This window comes from Quercus suber, unplaced genomic scaffold (genome assembly GCF_002906115.3).
Source record: "Quercus suber isolate HL8 unplaced genomic scaffold, Cork oak 2.0 scaffold_380, whole genome shotgun sequence".
Taxonomy (NCBI): Eukaryota; Viridiplantae; Streptophyta; class Magnoliopsida; order Fagales; family Fagaceae; genus Quercus; species Quercus suber.
In genome coordinates, this window is record NW_027069832.1 from 241,886 (window position 1) to 260,000 (window position 18,115).

At 46.0% G+C, this 18,115-nt stretch overlaps 1 protein-coding gene across 1 annotated transcript; it reads right to left on the reverse strand.

The window, feature by feature from the left end:
* Positions 1–1,026: 1,026 nt before the first annotated feature.
* Positions 1,027–16,420, reverse strand: LOC112024523 (flavonoid 3'-monooxygenase CYP75B137). The gene is made up of 3 exons (XM_065760749.1): positions 15,387–16,420; positions 1,390–1,924; positions 1,027–1,260 (listed from the first exon to the last, which is right to left on the reverse strand). Exons 1-3 carry the CDS (start codon positions 16,326–16,328, stop codon positions 1,157–1,159), a joined length of 1,581 nt encoding a protein of 526 aa, XP_065616821.1. The 5' UTR covers positions 16,329–16,420; the 3' UTR covers positions 1,027–1,156.
* Positions 16,421–18,115: the final 1,695 nt, after the last annotated feature.

An 18,115-nucleotide genomic window follows, 5' to 3' on the forward strand; every position in this document is an offset into this window, starting at 1 on the left:
ATGTGTATCGTAGGCCATAACTAAATGTGATACTTCTATTTATATATGATCTCTTTTATAAATATCATGTTATTGTTAAGCAATATACACTCTAAAAATATCATCTTTTATTTTTCAAAACCTTTTATTTTGGCTATGGACTGTTAAAAGGCAGACCTAAACATCCATAATTTATGCCAATTTCTTTGATATACTTTGAATTTACTCTTTTTACACTTATAAGTTCTTCTCATACACGTTTATAATTTTAAATATATGTTTTTAAGTTTACTGCAACCAAATTATTTTGGTATGTATTTTGTCATTTGATATGTAAAAATCTTTACTTATCAGTTACTCAAACAAGAAAGAATGCCTCAATAGTCATCTTTTAATTCATTTGCATGCAACTAGATAAAAGTCTCAATTATCTTCTTCAAGTCATTGTACTTGAATGACGTTAAATGTAAATATATTTTTTTAATGGTGTTGAAAAAAAATTATTTTCAAAATTTGATTTTTTTTGAAAAAAAAAAAAGAAAAAAAAGAAAAAAAGATCTTAATATTAATTTGTCAATTGAGTTTGGGTTGTGTAATGTAATGCTCATAACAAACAAGTAAACCAACTATGTCTTAATTTTATTATATTTTACCCAAAAAAAAATTTAAAAGACAAGTTGGGTCACGTGTTAGCTAGGTTGGGATGGGTTGACCCGAAAAAAAAAAAAAAAAAAACAGTGCACGCATCAACCCATTTTTTTTATTCAATTCAAAAAAATTGAGTTCGGGTTGAGGTAGCGAATTTTGACTCGTTTTGTGATGTCTAGATTTAGTCATCTCATACATGTGACTGGCCCTAACTAATTTGTTAAGTATTCACAAGTCATAACCGACCCAAAAATATGGAACTAGGACTTGTTGTAACAGTTCTCTAGTCATTGTTAATGAAATAACATCTAGTTAATGAATGTTTTAATTATTTTTTTTTTATTGGCATGCCACCTATAGTAAAATTTATAGAATTTCTAATAGTACTTGTGAGAATAAAATGCAGAATCATTTTTTAAAATTTATTATTATAAATTTTGGGACTTTCTAAAATGGCCGATGCGGCCTTCTTCATGAAGGGGTAGAAGTTTTTTGTAGTAGGGACCTTAGGCCTAGGCCTTGGGCAATCCTACTCATACATAGATGGATCATATAACCTTGGGGTAGGTATTGCGACAAGAGGGATCTTTTTTTCCAGCACAATCCCAAACTTTTCAGTAAGGTCCAGCTTCTCTCCTTGGGGAAGTTTCCAATCAAAAGAATGCAGAAGTGTAGCAAGTGAATACATCATCATCCTCTCAGCCATTGCAATTCCAGCGCATATTCTTCGACCAGACCCAAACGGAAAATAACTAAAGTCACTTGTAAGGTCCAGCTTCTCTCCTTGGGGAAGTTTCCAATCAAAAGAATGCAGAAGTGTAGCAAGTGAATACATCATCATCCTCTCAGCCATTGCAATTCCAGCGCATATTCTTCGACCAGACCCAAACGGAAAATAACTAAAGTCACTTCCACTATAGTCCCATTTACCATCCAGGAACCTCTTTGGATCAAAAGTTAATGGATTTTCCCAAATAGAGGGGTCCCTTTGTATCGCCCATACATTCACAAAGACCCTAGACCCATTTGGAATGGTGTAGCCTCCCACGGTGCATGTTTCAATTGGGCAACGAGGGACTAATAATGGCACGGGTGCGTGTAACCGCAATGTTTCTTTTATTACAGCATGTAAGTATGGTAGTTTGTGAATATGAGACTCTTCTACAATGTTATCTTTGCCAACCACAGCCTCCAATTCTTGTTGGGCTTTCCTCGTCACCTCCGGTTTGTTCATGATTTCAGCCATGGCAAACTCAATTGTGTTGGAGGATGTGTCTGTCCCCCCGACCATCATATCCTGTTCACATTATACACTAGATTACATTATGTGGAGGCCTTGCTAGACAATTTAGCTATCAAATAAAATGACTCCACACAATTGTAATATTAATGCGAGAACTAGAAATAGAATATATTTTTTAATTGGTCATGGTTAAACACTGTGTCTACGGTAAACAAAGTTGAAATCATGCTTTCAAAACATTATATCAAGTAGAATATATACAATATGTAATGTCCATTTGGAACAGTTTATTTAGCTGAAACTAAAAACTTTTTACTGAAAGTGTAGAAAAAATGTTAAAAAATAAGTTCAATAGTATAGTAGGATTCATGAATAATATCAAAGTTGAAATCATGCTTTCAAAACATTATATCAACTAGAATATATACAATATGTAATGTCTATTTGGAACAGTTTATTTAGCTGAAACTAAAAACTTTTTTCTAAAAGTGTAAAAAAAAATTAAAAAAATAAGTTAAATAGTACAGTAGGATCCATGAATAATATCAAAAAGTGTAGTGAGACTCATAAATAATAGTAAAAATAAGCCGAAAGTAGAGATAAGATAAAAAATTCAGCTCATCTCAAACTCACATATCGTGTGCAACAATAATCATTGTATCATTTTTAAGTTGGAGCCTTTGTACCATGACTCCCTTTGACTTATAAGGCTTTCTGCTTACTGATTCATTTCAAAATAGACTAAAATATGTCTTTAGGGTAGAGGTGGCAAATGAGCGGGTTGGGTCATAAATGAGTTGGGTGTGTAATTATTCATTTATGACTCATTTATATATAAATTAATTATTCATTACCTATCTAACCCATTTAATTAGTAACTTGCCCATTTAACCCAAGTACCTCTAAAATTAGTTGAATACTCTATTGACTTTCAAAATTACCAAAATACCCTTAAATACTCAAAATGACCTAAATACCCCTTACACTTTCAAAGAGTTTTGATCTAACGCTTCTCTTTCCAAACCCAATCCTCACCGTCCATTTCTCTCTTCCTCATCACCGCCACCCACTTCCCTCCACCTCTGTCTCTCTCTCTACCACAACAAAAACAAGCCCCACCACCACCTACTCACCACTTTCTCTATCGCAAACGATGCCGTATCATTCCCTGGCAGAGATGACGACAACAACAACAACAATGGAAACAGTGACAGAGGTGGCAGAGGAGGAGGAGGAGGAGGCGATGAGGGGTCATCAGCGAAGGACAAGAACAGAGAGGAGGCTCTGATGGTGCTGGCAAAGGTTGGGAGGTTGTTGAAGAATTTGCCCAAGGACTTGGCGGCGGCGATCAAGGCCGGGAGAGTCCCCGGCGCAGTGGTGTCGACATTTTTGGAGTTGGAGAAGTTGCTGGTGCTGCGGTGGTTGATGCAATTCAGTGGGTTCAAGGAGAGGCTGATGGCTGATGATATCTTCCTCACTAAGGTCTTCATGGAATGCGGTGTTGGGTATTTGTGGGTTTTTTTTTTGAGGAAATTTTGTGGGTTTATTTATGTAGGGACCGGTTTTGGGCACCTCTGTTATTAAGAGAGTGGACCTAAGTCTAGCTAACCCTGCAATGAATTTATAGAGAATGGGTTCAAGAACTAGGCCCTAGTGAGGAATGCAGCGGCCATGCATGGTAGTTTGTGGTTATAATAACTTAAGCGTGAATTGGGGTGCACAATAGTGCTCCTCGGATGTGCCTTTCAGAGCTTGAAGCTCTTCTTATTTCTTTGAAGATTGATTACAAGGTTTGAGAGAACACAAGTCGCTACAGTACTTCCTAATTCTGGTTTTTCCGTTTCGTCCCCCTTTCTAGAGGGATTCCTTACATTATATACATCTCTTTCAGTTGATCCTGGCCCTACATTTGTTAATCAGCTAGGCCGCCACTCGAGAACCTGTCCCATTAGCCGCATTCCCATTCCTCTTGTGGGTTGCAGCACCAAAGGCAGCACTGTTCAGGAGTCCTATCCTCATTAATGCGGCTAGGACGTTAGTTGAGGGCATTTAATGTGGAGGTGACAGTTCATCTGGGGCATGCTCCTCCACCATGCTTCCATTGCCGACACTTTTGGTACTTGCTATTTGCTCTCTGGATGCTCAGGAAGACTCCCCTTGATGGTGTGCTACGTGTCCACTTTATGGCCTCGGCCGTCTGAGGAAGGAATCTTCCTCAGCACTGATTCTTGGGCAACTGGGCCTTACACTCACGTCCTTGGACCTTGGATGCCTCCTCGGCGCGGGCCTTTGGGCCTGGTTCGAAGTGGGCCGGGACTGGCTAACTCTTTCTAGCCCCACAATAGCCCTTCAAAATCTTGTTGTCCGCACCCTCGGGCGGAGAGGGGGATTTTGACATCCTCGGGCCTAATTCCGCGTCCAATCGAGTCTTGTCCCATGTCAGTGTCAGAGCCTTTTCACCTGCCCAAGGCGCGTTATTGACGTTTCGGTGTGCGTAGCGTGTCGTTCATTAAATTCGGGCGGCTCTGTGCTCCCCACATTCAATGGGCGGATGACAATCTAATGGTGGGGATTCGCCTAGCATTTATGGGCGGGAAAACCCGCATGGTTCCTCGATTTGGGGTATAAATACCTTCTCGAACTGTTTTTCCCCTTCTTTACTCGCAATTCAGAGCTCTTGCACATACATATCCTGAGTCCAGCAAAGTTTCCACCTACATCCCCAGCATAAAAAGCCTATCTAAGGAGCTCCTCCTAATTTCTGTAAGTCGCTCTATCCCTCTCTGAGCTTTCTTCCTCTACTTCTCCTTGTCTTTCATTTGCTCTTTTCTTTAGTTCTCCTAGGCGTTACTTGGGATGGGTAGACTTAAGAAGTATGTCTATACTGAGGAGGCGATGGAGAAATTCATCGTCGACTATAAGATACCGGCCAACGTGGGCTTGAGGTATTGTGAGGAAGGGGAGTGGCTCCTTCGGAGGCAAGAGGGCGAAGTGGTGATACCCATCATCACCTTCCTTGAAGGTGGCATGAGAATCCCCATAGGGTCGGTGACGAGGGACTACCTTACATACTTTCGGTTAACCCCCACCTAGTGCGCCACCAACATCTTCAGAATTCTGGGTTGTGTGGACGCTCTGAACGAGAAGATGGGGCTAAGGTTGACCCATCACAACGTGACCTACTGTTACAACCTTTAACACCTAAAGAACAAGTCATACTACATGAGGACAAGGGACGATAGGGTCCGGCTTATCCAGTGCCTCCCTGAGTCCAGCAAGGGGCTGAATGAGGATTTTCTCATCGTGTCCGGAGAGTGGCACGATGGCCTTCACTGCCCGACGACGGAGGGGACACCAGGTGGGACAGTGGGAGTAGGAAGGGGTTCAAAGATTTTAGTTTATTCCATGCGTCATTTTTTTTTTTACTGTTTGGTTACTAACATGAATGTGTCTTCTTTCTGCAGATCCGCACACCTACGCGTGCCAATTCAGCCTGGTCAACAGGGAGGATTTGCAGAAGGTGCTCAAGGCGGCGGCTTTCGAGAATGAAGTTGACCATCAAGTTAGAACCGCTCATAAAATCTTGGGGTACACCCCGATCCAAAAATTGTTCGCGGCTCCAAAGCACGTGATCAGAGCAAAGGATCCTCGGCTGCAGAGAATAACTATGACTGAGGACGGGTTCCAGTTTCCCGAGGATCCCTCCGCTCCAGAAGGCGTCACATTAGCAGGCCCCTCTTCCTCCCTCAGATTCGCAGAGCCCTCAGAAGAGAACCTAGAGAGGGAAGAGGAAGTTGCAGATTTTGGCCCTGCCGAGGACGACTTTGACGCGTTTGAACAAGTCCACCAACCCGAGGACCCTTTTGGAGACTTGGGTGATCCTCGCTGACCGAAGCAGACTTCCTCGTGTCAGAAACATCTCCTCGTCCTGAGATGGGTTACAAAAAGAAGTCCCAGTCCAGCTTGCTCGACTTACTCAAGGGCCAGCCGGGAAAGTCCCAGCCAAAGCTTTCTCCTCCTCCTCCGCCCAAGACTTTGCCTGCCCAGACCAGGTCAGCTTCTGCCCAGTCCAGGCTTCCTCCTGCTTCACCTTAGAAGAATCTGTCGCCCAGGTACGAGCCCGCTGATCCCAAACAGAAAAAGGATAAGGGCAAGAGGCCTATTGAGGACAAGGCCAGGCCCACGTGGAAGGGGGATGACACTCGGCGTCCCTCGAAGCAGCTGAAAATAGGCTCCCGAGGCCAAGATAAATAGGTCGATGCCCAACCCGAGGTTTAGGCCTGGCTCCCCGCCCTAACGCTCCATGGGAGTCCTTTGAGGGATGACTCCTCCCTCAAGGATTTTAGGGAGGGCGAAGGCGCATATGTGGCCGACGCGGTGGAGAGGTGCCTGCTACTTCCTGCGGACATGGCGGAGCTGGGAACCATGAGGAGCAGGGAGGTCTTCCTCAGCCTTAAACGATATCTGGGAATGGTGAGTCCTTTATTACTTGTGATTTTTCTGGCTTCGGTCTGTCTTCCCCTGTTTTTTTTTTTTTCCTTAGCTTGTTATGTTCCCATGTTGTTTGATAGGCTGTCCAGGCCACCTATAGGCTGGAGGAGGCTGCTCACGATCAAGGAAAGGTCATGGATGCAGAGCGCGAGAAGCGCTTGGAGGCAACTCGGACCCTCAAGACCTCCGAAGACGACCTCGCTGTGGCCAGGGAGGAGCTGAAGGCAATGACCAGGTCTCGGGACAATGCAGTGTCAGGTCTCGCTGGCTTCCAGAAGCAGGCCAAGGATCAGTCGAGGCGTCTGGGCGAGGCAGAAGAGCAGCTAAAGATCGCCAAGGAGCTGATAGCTGACCTCAAGAAGAGGATGACTGATGCTGAGGAGGCCAAAAAGGTGGCTGAATAGGCCAAAGAGGAAGCTGTGAGGGCTAGGTTGGAGGCAGACCAGGGTAGGGAGGAGGCCTGGGCCTCTAAGGAGGAAACTGAGGAAGCAGCTTATGCTGCTGGGGCAGCCGAGACAGCAGCTGCCTACAAATCCCAGGTCCCTGAGGTATGCAGGCACTACTGCTCCCAGACTTGGGGTGAAGCCCTCAAACAAGCTGGGATGGAGGCCTCGTCTGACCTGTGGAAGGAGGAGAGTGTGTACTACCACCCTGCCATCCGCGAGGCTGCCCCAGATGGCTCTGAGGCCGATGAGGCTACTGAGGAAATTGCTGCTACTCCAGGTGAGGGAGCCTCAGTCGTTGGACCCACTGATAAGCCAATTCAAGGGAGTGAACCTCCCGGGGTGGTTGAACCGAGTGAAGGCCCTCATGAGGAAGCGCCCCAGCAGGTTGTAAAGCCTTCCTCTGATGCCCAGGCTTCTAACTCCAGGGAAGTTGCCATTCCTGCCGTGCCTTTGCAAGCCATACCACTTGGTAAGAGCTCAGAGGATCCTGAGGCTGCCGTGGGCAATTAAGTGAAAGGAGTAGGCTCCTTGGCGCCTTTCCTTCGCCTCATTTTGGACACTGCAAGGACCTGTTTGCCTTGTCTTTGCTTCTGTTTTGCTATTAACTCTGTTCTTGTCCCTTTTTTTTTTTTTTACTTGTGTAGTTTTAACTTCAATTGTATCTCGGCTAATTGCGACAGTAGTTGCAATAACGTGAAGGCGTGTATGCATAGTCGGACCTTTCACGTCCAAAGGACTAGGTGGAATTTCTTCGAAGTAGACACTTAGGGTCTTTTTGATGTAGTTAGTTTTCTCGTAGGCTCGAGTCCGAGGACCATGCAATGCCTTGGTTCTGTCTAACACTTAGTCTTTTTGAAATAGTTAGTTTCCCCATTGGATTGAGTCCGAGGACCATGCAATGCCTTGGTTCTGTCTAACACTCAGTCTTTTTGAAGTAGTTAATTTCCCCATAGGATTGAGTCCGAGGACCATGCAATGCCTTGGTTCTGTTTAACACTTAGTCTTTTTGAAGTAGTTAGTTTCCCCATAGGATTGAGTCTGAGGACCATGCAATGCCTTGGTTCTGTCTAACACTTAGTTTTTTGAAGTAGTTAGTTTCCCCATAGGATTGAGTCCGAGGACCATGCAATGCCTTGGTTCTGTCTAACACTCAGTTTTTTTGAAGTAGTTAGTTTCCCCATAGGATTGAGTCTGAGGACCATGAAATGCCTTTGTTCTGTCTAACACTTAGTCTTTTTGAAGTAGTTAGTTTACCTATAGGATTGAGTCTGAGGACCATGCAATGCCTTGGTTCTGTCTAACACTTAGTCTTTTTGAAGTAGTTAGTTTCCCCATAGTATTGAGTCCGAGGACCATGCAATGCCTTGGTTCTGTCTAACACTTAGTTTTTTTGAAGTAGTTAGTTTCCCCATAGGATTGAGTCCGAGGACCATGCAATGCCTTGGTTCTGTCTAACACTTAGTCTTTTTGAAGTAGTTAGTTTCCCCATAGGATTTAGTCCGAGGACCATGCAATGCCTTGATTCTGTCTAACACTTAGTCTTTTTGAAGTAGTTAGTTTTCCCATAGGATTTAGTCCGAGGACCATGCAATGCCTTGGTTCTGTCTAACACTTAGTCGTTTTGAAGTAGTTAGTTTCCCCATAGGATTTAGTCCGAGGACCATGCAATGCCTTGGTTCTGTCTAACACTTAGTCGTTTTGAAGTAGTTAGTTTCTCCATAGGATTGAGTCCGAGGACCATACAATGCCTTGGTTCTGTCTAACACTTAGTCTTTTTGAAGTAGTTAGTTTACCTATAGGATTGAGTCCGAGGACCATGCAATGCCTTGGTTCTGTCTAACACTTAGTCTTTCTGTCAGGACACGAGACACATGATCATGGTAGGCTAAAAATCTGAACCAAAAGAGACTTCTTCATTAATAGTAATACTTTTTCAGGTTATTTACATTCCACGGATGAGGTACAGGTTTGTCATCTAAATCTTCTAAATAGTATGCTCCTATCCCTGCTACTGAGGCAATTCGGTAGGGTCCCTCCCAGTTGGGCCCCAGCTTTCCCCAGGAAGGTTCTTGGCAGCCCCTATGACTTTTCTCAGCACCAAGTCCTCTGGTGCTAGTGGTCTGAGCTTTACATTGGCGTTATATCCTTGCTTGAGCTTTTACTGGTAATAGGCCAGCTGGATCATTGCTCATTCTCTTCGTTCATCTGCCAGGTCCAGGCTCCTCCCCAGCAGTTCATCATTGCTGCCTGGAGTGAAGGAGCTCGTCCTTAGTGTCGAGAAGTTTATTTCTAGGGGGATCACTGCCTCGGCACCATAAGTCATGGCAAAAGGTGTTTCCCCCGTTGATCGCCGGGGCGTAGTCCGGTACGTCCAGAGAATGTGGGGCAGCTCCTCTACCCATCTCCCCTTGGCGTCATCCAGTCTCTTCTTAAGCCCATTGACGATGACCTTGTTGATAGCCTTGGCCTGTCCGTTTCCCTGAGGGTAGGCTGGAGTGGAGTATCTGTTTGTGATCCCAAGTTCACAACGGTACCTCTAGAAGGCCTTGCTATTGAATTGGAGCCCATTATCCGAGATGAGGGTATAAAGGACCCCGAATCGTGTGACAATGTTCCTCCATAGGAATTTCTTTGCGTCTACGTCCCTAATGTTGGCCAATGGCTCGGCCTCGACCCATTTGGTGAAATAGTCCGTGGCCACCGACAGATACTTCTTATTCCCTGGCGCTTTGGGGAAAGGTCCTACAATGTCCAAGCCTTATTGGGCGAACGGCCATGGACTGGACAAAGGATTGACGACCCCTCCTGGCTGATGGATATTTGGGGCGAACCTTTAGCATTGGTCACACTTCTTGACATACTCTAGGGCCTCCTGCTGCATCTCAAGCCACCAGTATCCTTGTTTGACGACCCGGTGAGATAGTGATCTCCCTCCCGTGTGGCTCCCACAGATTCCCTCGTGCAGCTCTTCAAGCAATGATTCTGTCGCTTCGGGGTGGACGCACAGCAGATATGGCCCAGAGTAGGACCACCTATATAGTTTGAGATCCTCAGACAACCAGAACCGATGGACCTTTCTTCGTATTTTTTTGCCTCTGCCCTCTCCTCGGGCAAGACATCATCTTTGAGGAATCTCACTACGGGGTCCATCCAACTAGGACCCATCTCAGCCTGATGGACGAGGATCACTCCCTTCACCACTTCACTCGCCCTCTCCAGATGCTCCACTAGTATGATCCGAGGTAGACTGTCTGCCGAGGAAGTTGCGAGTGTGGCTAATGAATCGGCATGGCTGTTCCCACTCCTGGGAATATGGGACAAACTGAAAAGGTGGAAGTCCAAGGTCAAGCGCTTGACCTGGCTTAGGTACTCTTGCATTCTCGGGTCTCGTGCCTCTATCTCTTCCTTTACCTGTCCTACCACCAGTCTCGAGTCTGAGAACATCTCTACCGACTTTCCTCCCAACTTCTGTACCATGACCATCCCCCGCAGTAACGCCTCATACTCAGCCTTGTTGTTTGTGGCCAAGAATCCGAGCCTCAGGGACTTCTCTATGTTATGATCTTCAGGGGATACTAGGACTAGCCCCACTCCGGACCCCTTTTGGTTTTTATCGCCATCAACATATACCTTCCAACATGGTGGCTCCGGGATGGAGATTGCACCAACCGATTTCTCATCGAAGTTCGTCTCCTCGGCTGTCACTTCTACAGTTGGTTCAGTGAACTCGGCCGTCAAATCTGCCAGAACCTGGCCTTTCATGGAGGTCCGAGGCATGTATTTGATGTTAAAGGCCCCCAGAATTATGTTCCACTTCGCGATTCTTCCTATGTAATCAGCGGTCCAGAGTATAGACTTTAAGGGCAGTCGGGTTAGGACGACCACTGTGTGAGCTTAAAAGTAATGGGGGAGCTTTCTCGTGGTGTGGACCACGGCCAGTATGGCTTTCTCTAAGGGCAGGTACTTGACCTCCGCTTCATACAACGACTTGCTGACGTAATAGACTAGCTTTTGGATGCCATTGTCATCCCGTATAAGTACTAGGCTCACTGTGTGGGGTGCTACAGCAAGGTATGCGTATAGGACCTCGTCGGCCTCAGGATTGGACATGATAGGCGGCCGGGATAGATACTCCTTGAGTTGTTGGAAAGCTACGACACAATCCTCGAACCACTCAAATCCTTTCCACTTGTTGATAAGGAGATAGAAGGGCCTGTATCTGTTAGCTGACTTGGAAATGAATTGGTTCAGCGCTGCGATCATCCCAGTAAGCTTTTGGACCTCTTTGGGGTTCTGCAGGGGTTTCAAATTATGAAGGGCCTTGATTTGGTCAGGGTCAACTTCGATTCCACGGTGGGTGATCATGTATCCCAAAAACTTGCTAGAGCCTATGCCAAACGAGCATTTTGAGGCCTTTAGACGTAGCTTGTGCTTTCTCAAGACGTCAAATGTGCGGCCGAGGTCCCCCAAGTGTTCAGACACCGGTTTGCTCTTTACCACCATATCATCAACATAGACCTCAATGCTCTCGCCCAGTATTAGCTCGAACATTCTCGTCATCATCCTTTGATAAGTGGACCCTGCGTTCTTCAGACCGAACGGCATTACTTTGTAGTGGTAGTTCCCAATGGGCGACACAAAGGCTATCTTCTCTTGGTCCTCTAAAGCTAGTGGGATCTGATGATGGCCGTGAAAGGCATCTAGGAAGCTCATCCGAGGATGGCCTGCCGTCGCATCTACTAACTGGTCTATTCATGGCATTGGGAAAGGGTTCTTTGGGCATGCTTTGTTCAGGTCCGTGAAGTCTACACAAACCCTCCATTCCCCACTTTTCTTCTTGACCACCACAGTGTTGGCCAACCATTCGGGGTAAAAAACCTCCTTGATAGCCCCTGCGCGCTTAAGCTTATTGACCTCTTCCCTGATTGCATCAGCATGCTCCTTTAACGGGCGTCGGGGTGGCTGCTTCTTGGGGATCATGGATGGGTTGACGTTAAGGTTGTGATAGATGAAGGATGGATCAATCCCAGGGGCATTGCAGAGGTCCCATACGAACACGTCAAGGTTCCTTTTGAGGAACTCGAGTAACTCCTCCTTCTCCCAGGGAGGCAGTTGGGCCCCGACCTGGAAGAACTTCTCTGGGTCATCGTCAATTGCCACATTCTTCAGGTCCTCACATTTAGCCTCCTCGGCAGCTGTACCAGGAGGCGCCATCGGGGTCTTTGATTGCTATAATCCTTCCTCGGTGGTGCCCGAGGGCTGTGCATCCAGCCGATATGAAATGGCAGCCATCGTGCAATGCCTCGCCGTGAGCTGGCAACCTCGGATCTCTAGAACCTGATCCCCTAATGGGAATTTCACCTTCTGGTGCAAGGAGGAGGCAACGCCCCCCAAGGTGTGGAGCCAGGGTCTTCCTACGATGGCTGTGTAGGGGGAGTAGGTGTCCACTACCACAAAGTTCACCTTCACCACCTCTGGGCCGGTCTGTATGGACAGCCTGATCGTGCCTTTTGGGATGACGAGTTTCCCATCGAAGCTCATCAGGGGGGAGCTATACGGCGTCAAGTCCTCCGATTTTAGCCCCAACCCCTTGTAGAGGTCTGGGTACATGACCTCGCTGCATTGCCACCATCCACCATCACTCTTTTCACGTCGTAGCCCCCAATTCTGAGGGTAACAACCAAAGCGTCATCGTGGGGCTGGGTGGTCCTAATCTTGTCCTCCTCCGAGAAACTCAAGGCTGGGGGAAAATTCCTCCTGGCCCTCTTCGGCCCTGTCTAGGACTTCTCGGTAGGCTGTTGGGCTACAGACAACGCTCGCAAAGGGCGCATGCCCATTCTTCCTAGTGCAGCCAAGATTACATTAATCGTCCCAGCGGGCTGCCCTATGGCGGTGTCCCTCCGAGTCTCTTGGTAGGTCTGGCCTTGTTGGCTGCTGGAATGGTGCAGAAGGTGCTTCAGCTTTCCCTCCTGGACTAGCTGGTCCAGGTGGTTCCAGAGGTTCCTGCAGTCCTCCGTGGCATGTCCGTGGTCCTGGTGGTATTGGCAGTAGCGATTCTGATTGCACTTCTCAAGTTCCCCAGCCATCTTATTCGGCCACCTGAAGTATGGTTCGTTCTTTATCCTTTCCAGCACCCTATGTACGGGTTCTCGGAACACGGCGCTGACAGTTTGGGCGTTGGTCGCCCCAGATTGCCCACCGAAATCCCTCTTTGGGCGGGCATTGTTATATCGGTCCGACCTGAAATCCCTCCTCTCTTGAGGGATAACCTTCTCCTTCCCCTTGCCCTGTAGCATATCTTCTTCTACCCGCTTGTATTTATCGATCCGATCCATCAATTGCCGCACGCTGGTGGCGGGCTTACCGGTTAAGGACTTCCTCAGGCCGTGCTCCATTGGTAGTCCATTCTGGAATGTGTTGATGGCGACAGTGTCGTACTTGCCGTCCAGGTCATTGTAAACCTCCCAATACTTGTCCGAGTAAGCCTTGAGAGTCTCTCCATCACGCATGGATAGGGACAGTAACGCGTTTATGGGCCGAGGAGGTTTGCTATTCGTGACAAAATGGGAACCAAAAGCCTGGGTCAGCTGTCTGTACAAGTCTATGGAATTCGTCCTTAGGCCGTTGAACCACCTCATTGCCACAGGCCCCAAGCTGGATGGGAAAACTTTGCACATCTGCGCCTCGTTCTTAGAGTGGACAGCCATTCTCTGGTTGAACTGGCTCACATGCTCCACGGGGTCCGTCTTGCCATTGTAAACAGTGAAGGTTGGCTGCTAGAACCGCCGAGGGAGCGTTGCCTCCTCTATACGACGCGTGAAGGGCAACTTGGAGAGCTGATCTAGTGCCTTGCTCATGGCGTCACTCCCTAAGCCCCTAGGAGTTGGGATGTCATGTTTACGCCTCTGGTAGCACTCCTCCTCGTGAGAGAAAGTCTCGCTCGGGGGTGTTCTTGACCCTTGCCTGTATTCGTCATCACTTTCTTCATAAGAGGGCAAGTCAGGGCTAGGTTCGGTCCGTCTCTGCCGTGCATGGCGCAGCTTCCTCTTCAAATTATCTATCTCGCGCTGCATGGCCACCTTATCATCCTGTCTTTGGGATACGTGGCTATGGGCCTCTTCTGACCGCGTGGTGGGGCCATTGTCGTGCCTCTGGAGCACGTGCCCGTCCCGGCGGGTGTGGCTTCCACTAGTTGTTGAGGTATGCACGCTTCTCTCTCAAAATCATTCGTTCTCCTCGTTTTGACCGCGCCCGGGGTCGCCATAGTTACCCTGGTGCTGGGATTTAGCCGGTTCAGGTCGATGGGGGTTCCTTTGGTGAGGGTCTGATCCTACCATGCTTGGCTGTTGTCCTTACTAACACACGAGTCCTCCCCACAGATGGCGCCAATTGTAGGGACCGGTTTTGGGCACCTCTGTTATTGAGAGAGTGGACCCAAGCCCAGCTAACCCTGCAATGAATTTATAGAGAATGGGTTCAAGAACTAGGCCCTAGTGAGGAATGCAGCGGCCATGCATGGTAGTTTGTGGTTATAATAACTTAAGCGTGAATTGGGGTGCACAATAGTGCTCCTCAGATGTGCCTTTCAGAGCTTAAAGTTCTTCTTATTTCTTTGAAGATTGATTACAAGGTTTGAGAGAACACAGGTCGCTACAGTACTTCCTAATTCTGGTTTTTCCATTTCGTCCCCCTTTCTAGAGGGATTCCTTACATTATATACATCTCTTTCAATTGATCCTGGCCCTACATTTGTTGATCAGCTAGGCCGCCACTTGAGAACCTGTCCCATCAGCCGCATTCCCATTCCTCCTGTAGGTTGCAGCACCCAAGGCAGCACTATTCAGGAGTCCTATCCTCATTAATGCGGCCAGGGCGTTAGTTGAGGGTATTTAATGTGGAGGTGACAGTTCATTTCGGGCATGCTCCTCCACCATGCTTCCATTGCCGGCGCTTGGTACTTGCTATTTGCTCTCTGGATGCTCAGGAAGACTCCCCTTGACGGTGTGCTGCGTGTCCACTTTATGGCCTCGGCCGTCCGAGGAAGGAATCTTCCTAGGCACTGATTCTTGGGCAACTGGACCTTACACTCACATCCTCGGACCTTGGATGCCTCCTTAGCGCAGGCCTTTAGGCTTGGTTCGAAGTGGGCCGGGACTGGCTGACTCTTTCTAGCCCCACAATTTAATTTTAAATTTTAGATGGGTTTAGTGGGTATTAGTGGATTTATCTATTTAGATTCATCTAATTAAATAACCAAATAGGTCTTTACTCATTTAACCAAAATGTTCAAATGGGTTGGGTTAAGACTTATCTAAATAAGGTAGGTAATAGGTGAGTTCATGGATATTGATAAAATTTTCACCCCTACTTTAGAGCATACATTAGTAAAACTATTTTAAGAAATCTTGTATAGAAAAATGAAAAAGTTATTGATTTTTCTTATAACTTTTTTAATTTTTCAAAAAAAAAAAATTAAAATAAATGATTAATGTATACCCTAACTACACACATTTACATTAATCTAAACCTTAAAATTACGAATAATATTTACTACAACGTTGTGAACGAAAAGAACGTACCATGAACAAGGCCTTGAGGTGGATCATGGTGAGAGGTGTCTTAGCATCACCTTCATCCTTCAATTTCAACAAGATCTGCAAAAAATCCTTACCCTCTTTGTCCCCACCTTCTTTATCAATCTTCAGTCGTTGATTTATCATAACATCAAAGATCCGATCAAACCGTTTGGCCAACCCATCCATCTGCCTCTTTATGCCTTGCAAGTCAAACCTGGCCAAACCCGGATAAAAATCCGAGATGTTGGGCTTCCCCATAAGCTCTGTCATCAACGACACCACTTCTTTGAAATCAGCACCTAGGCTAGCCCCCTCTTCCCCTTCCACTGTTTCACCCCACATCATGTTCGTAATCACGTTCATCACAGTCAAGAACATCTGCTCCCCAATGTTTACGGGTGACCCAACCCGATTATAAAAGTACCTAACTGTTTCTCGGACTTGTTTACGACGAATCATGTAAACGGAGTCCGACGTTGTATTACTAAGCATCTTGAACACTTTTCTCAACATCCGCCACTCAGGCCCATATGGGGTCCATACAATATCGGACCCACCATAGGAGGCTGCCCTGCCCGCTGCTGAGACGTCGTGGTTCGCAAAGATGACGTCGTGGTCTTTGAGAACTTGGCAAGCCAGGGAAGGTGAGCTCACCACAATTCCAATCTTGTTGCCGAGCTGAAGCCTGAATATGGGCCCGTAGATTTGGGCCAAGCTCGTGAAGTAGGAGTGAAGCTCCGAGTCAAGAGAGAGGAGGTTCCCGAATAACGGTACGCCACGTGGGCCCGGAGGCAGTAGCAAAAGCGAGGTTCTTTTCTTCATCCATGCGTAGTTGCAAGAGAGCGTAAAGATGACAAGAAGTAGTAAAAGAAGAGTGAGAAGTATGCGTGGGAGTTCATTTGCGGTGATAAGAGTAGCGTGGAGGAAATCTGAGATGAGGGTCATGTTGGTATTGGTTTGTGAATCGATGGATGGATTCAAGGATGGCAACCTTATCTACGAATGTGTGGCTTGCAATTGATAGACATTCAACGGTTCTCAAAGAAGGACTAATAGGCGTCACGACAGTGTTAAATATCTTGTAGATATTTTAGTATTGTAGATATTTGTTAAAGCATAGAATACCTTGTAGATATCAGTTTAGTAGTAGTTTTGTATTGTAGTTTTGTATATAGAAGTGCTAGTTTGTATATAGCAGTGCAAAGCTACAGTAGCATAGAGTTGTAATGCAATAAACGGGTGTTGTTTACATAGCACACTTAGTTAGGTATTTGTCACTTGTCATGTTTGTATTGGTTGACTTAACTGTTGGCCAAGTGGTTATTCTGTTTCTAATATATAAAGAAGTAGAGTCAGATATTTGATATACAAAATCATTCATAATAATTTCCCTCTCTTTTCTTTCTCTCTCTTTATGTGTGATTCTACCATTGTAGGAGCTTCAAGCTTGTGTCTGATTTCAACAAGGATCATTTGCTCCAATATGATTAGGAATCTCACGAGCAGATCCATTTTTTATTTATTTTTTTATTTTTTGGTTTTGAAGTTGTCATAGCTATCACTTATCAACTTCCCAATAAGTCTAGCAGAAGAATAACATAGTAGTATTTTTATTTTTTTAATTATTTTTTTATTTTTTTGAGAAACATAACATTTTCTTTTTAACAAATCAACTAAGAAGAGAAACAGAGCAAGAACCAGCTGAAAAAACAGAAGTTGATTAGTTGCGGCAGTTGAGGCATTCCAAAGATAATATAAGTATTGTTGACGGTCATTTTGGAAGTCAAATGAGAAAGGAGCCAAAAACTCGAGCAAGAAAGGAGTTGGTAAACAGATAGAAAAAACCATTAAGCCCAAGCGACAGGAATAATGGATCACAGGTCCATAAAATAAACAAATGGGTCTTGAGAAAGCAAATGGGTTTAAAGGAGCTCGGAAAGAGAGCAATAGCAAACCCATGGGCAGTATATGATATAGTAAAGTGAAAATAGCTCATGGCAGGCCTGAAGTAATGCAAGTAAAGAAAGTAAGGGATTGATGGCAAGCCCATGAACCCCAAAGATGAGAACAAGGTAATTGGGCCAGGGAAGCCCAATGAAGTTAGTAAAAGCTCATGGGAACATAGAATTAGGAAAAGGGCCAAGTAAGCCCAAGGAAAGCAAATGGGCCAAGGATACCCAAGAGAAAACAAATGGAACATAGGAGCCCGCAAGTAATGTGATGAAAAACCAATTGCCATATTGTGTCACTGGGGAAAGAATAAACGACAAGCCCAAAGAGGTCTAGCAAGATTGGATCAAATAAATGTCACAGCAGGAATAACAGAGTGACATGGCAGAAAATGATAGCAGTCAAAGGGCGGACTGAGCCCAACATTAAACAAAGCCCAGCACCTAAGGGGAGCAGGAAATCATAAAGCAACCCACATAAAAGGTCAAAGAAGGACGGTAGACTGTGCAGGCAAGCCTCCATACCGCGGTGAACGCATGAACAGCGGGTAGATTTTTGACATACATAAAAAGGAGGCACGCGCAAGGCTCATACACCACCAACCTATACCCAGCCAATATGGGACATGGGTCAGATGTAAGAGGGCATGGTTTGGCCATGGGGAGAGGGGAAAACCTATTCTGCGGTTCCTGCTCAAGTTCTTTTGGGGCATACATCCTTCTGGGATGACATACCACCCAAAAGAAGCAAAGTTGAGTTGGAACCACTAAGTGCATGCCATG

Bases quoted from the DNA above. Each gene is read 5' to 3' on its own strand.
- LOC112024523 (XM_065760749.1), bottom strand. From the start codon at position 16,328: ATGACCCTCATCTCAGATTTCCTCCACGCTACTCTTATCACCGCAAAT. The intron at 1,925-15,386 runs GTACGTTCTTTT...TAATGTGAACAG, and splicing joins ACCTCAAGGCCTTGTTCATG to GATATGATGGTCGGGGGGAC. The intron at 1,261-1,389 runs GTGACTTTAGTT...TTCCCCAAGGAG, and splicing joins AGAGAAGCTGGACCTTACAA to AGAAGCTGGACCTTACTGAA.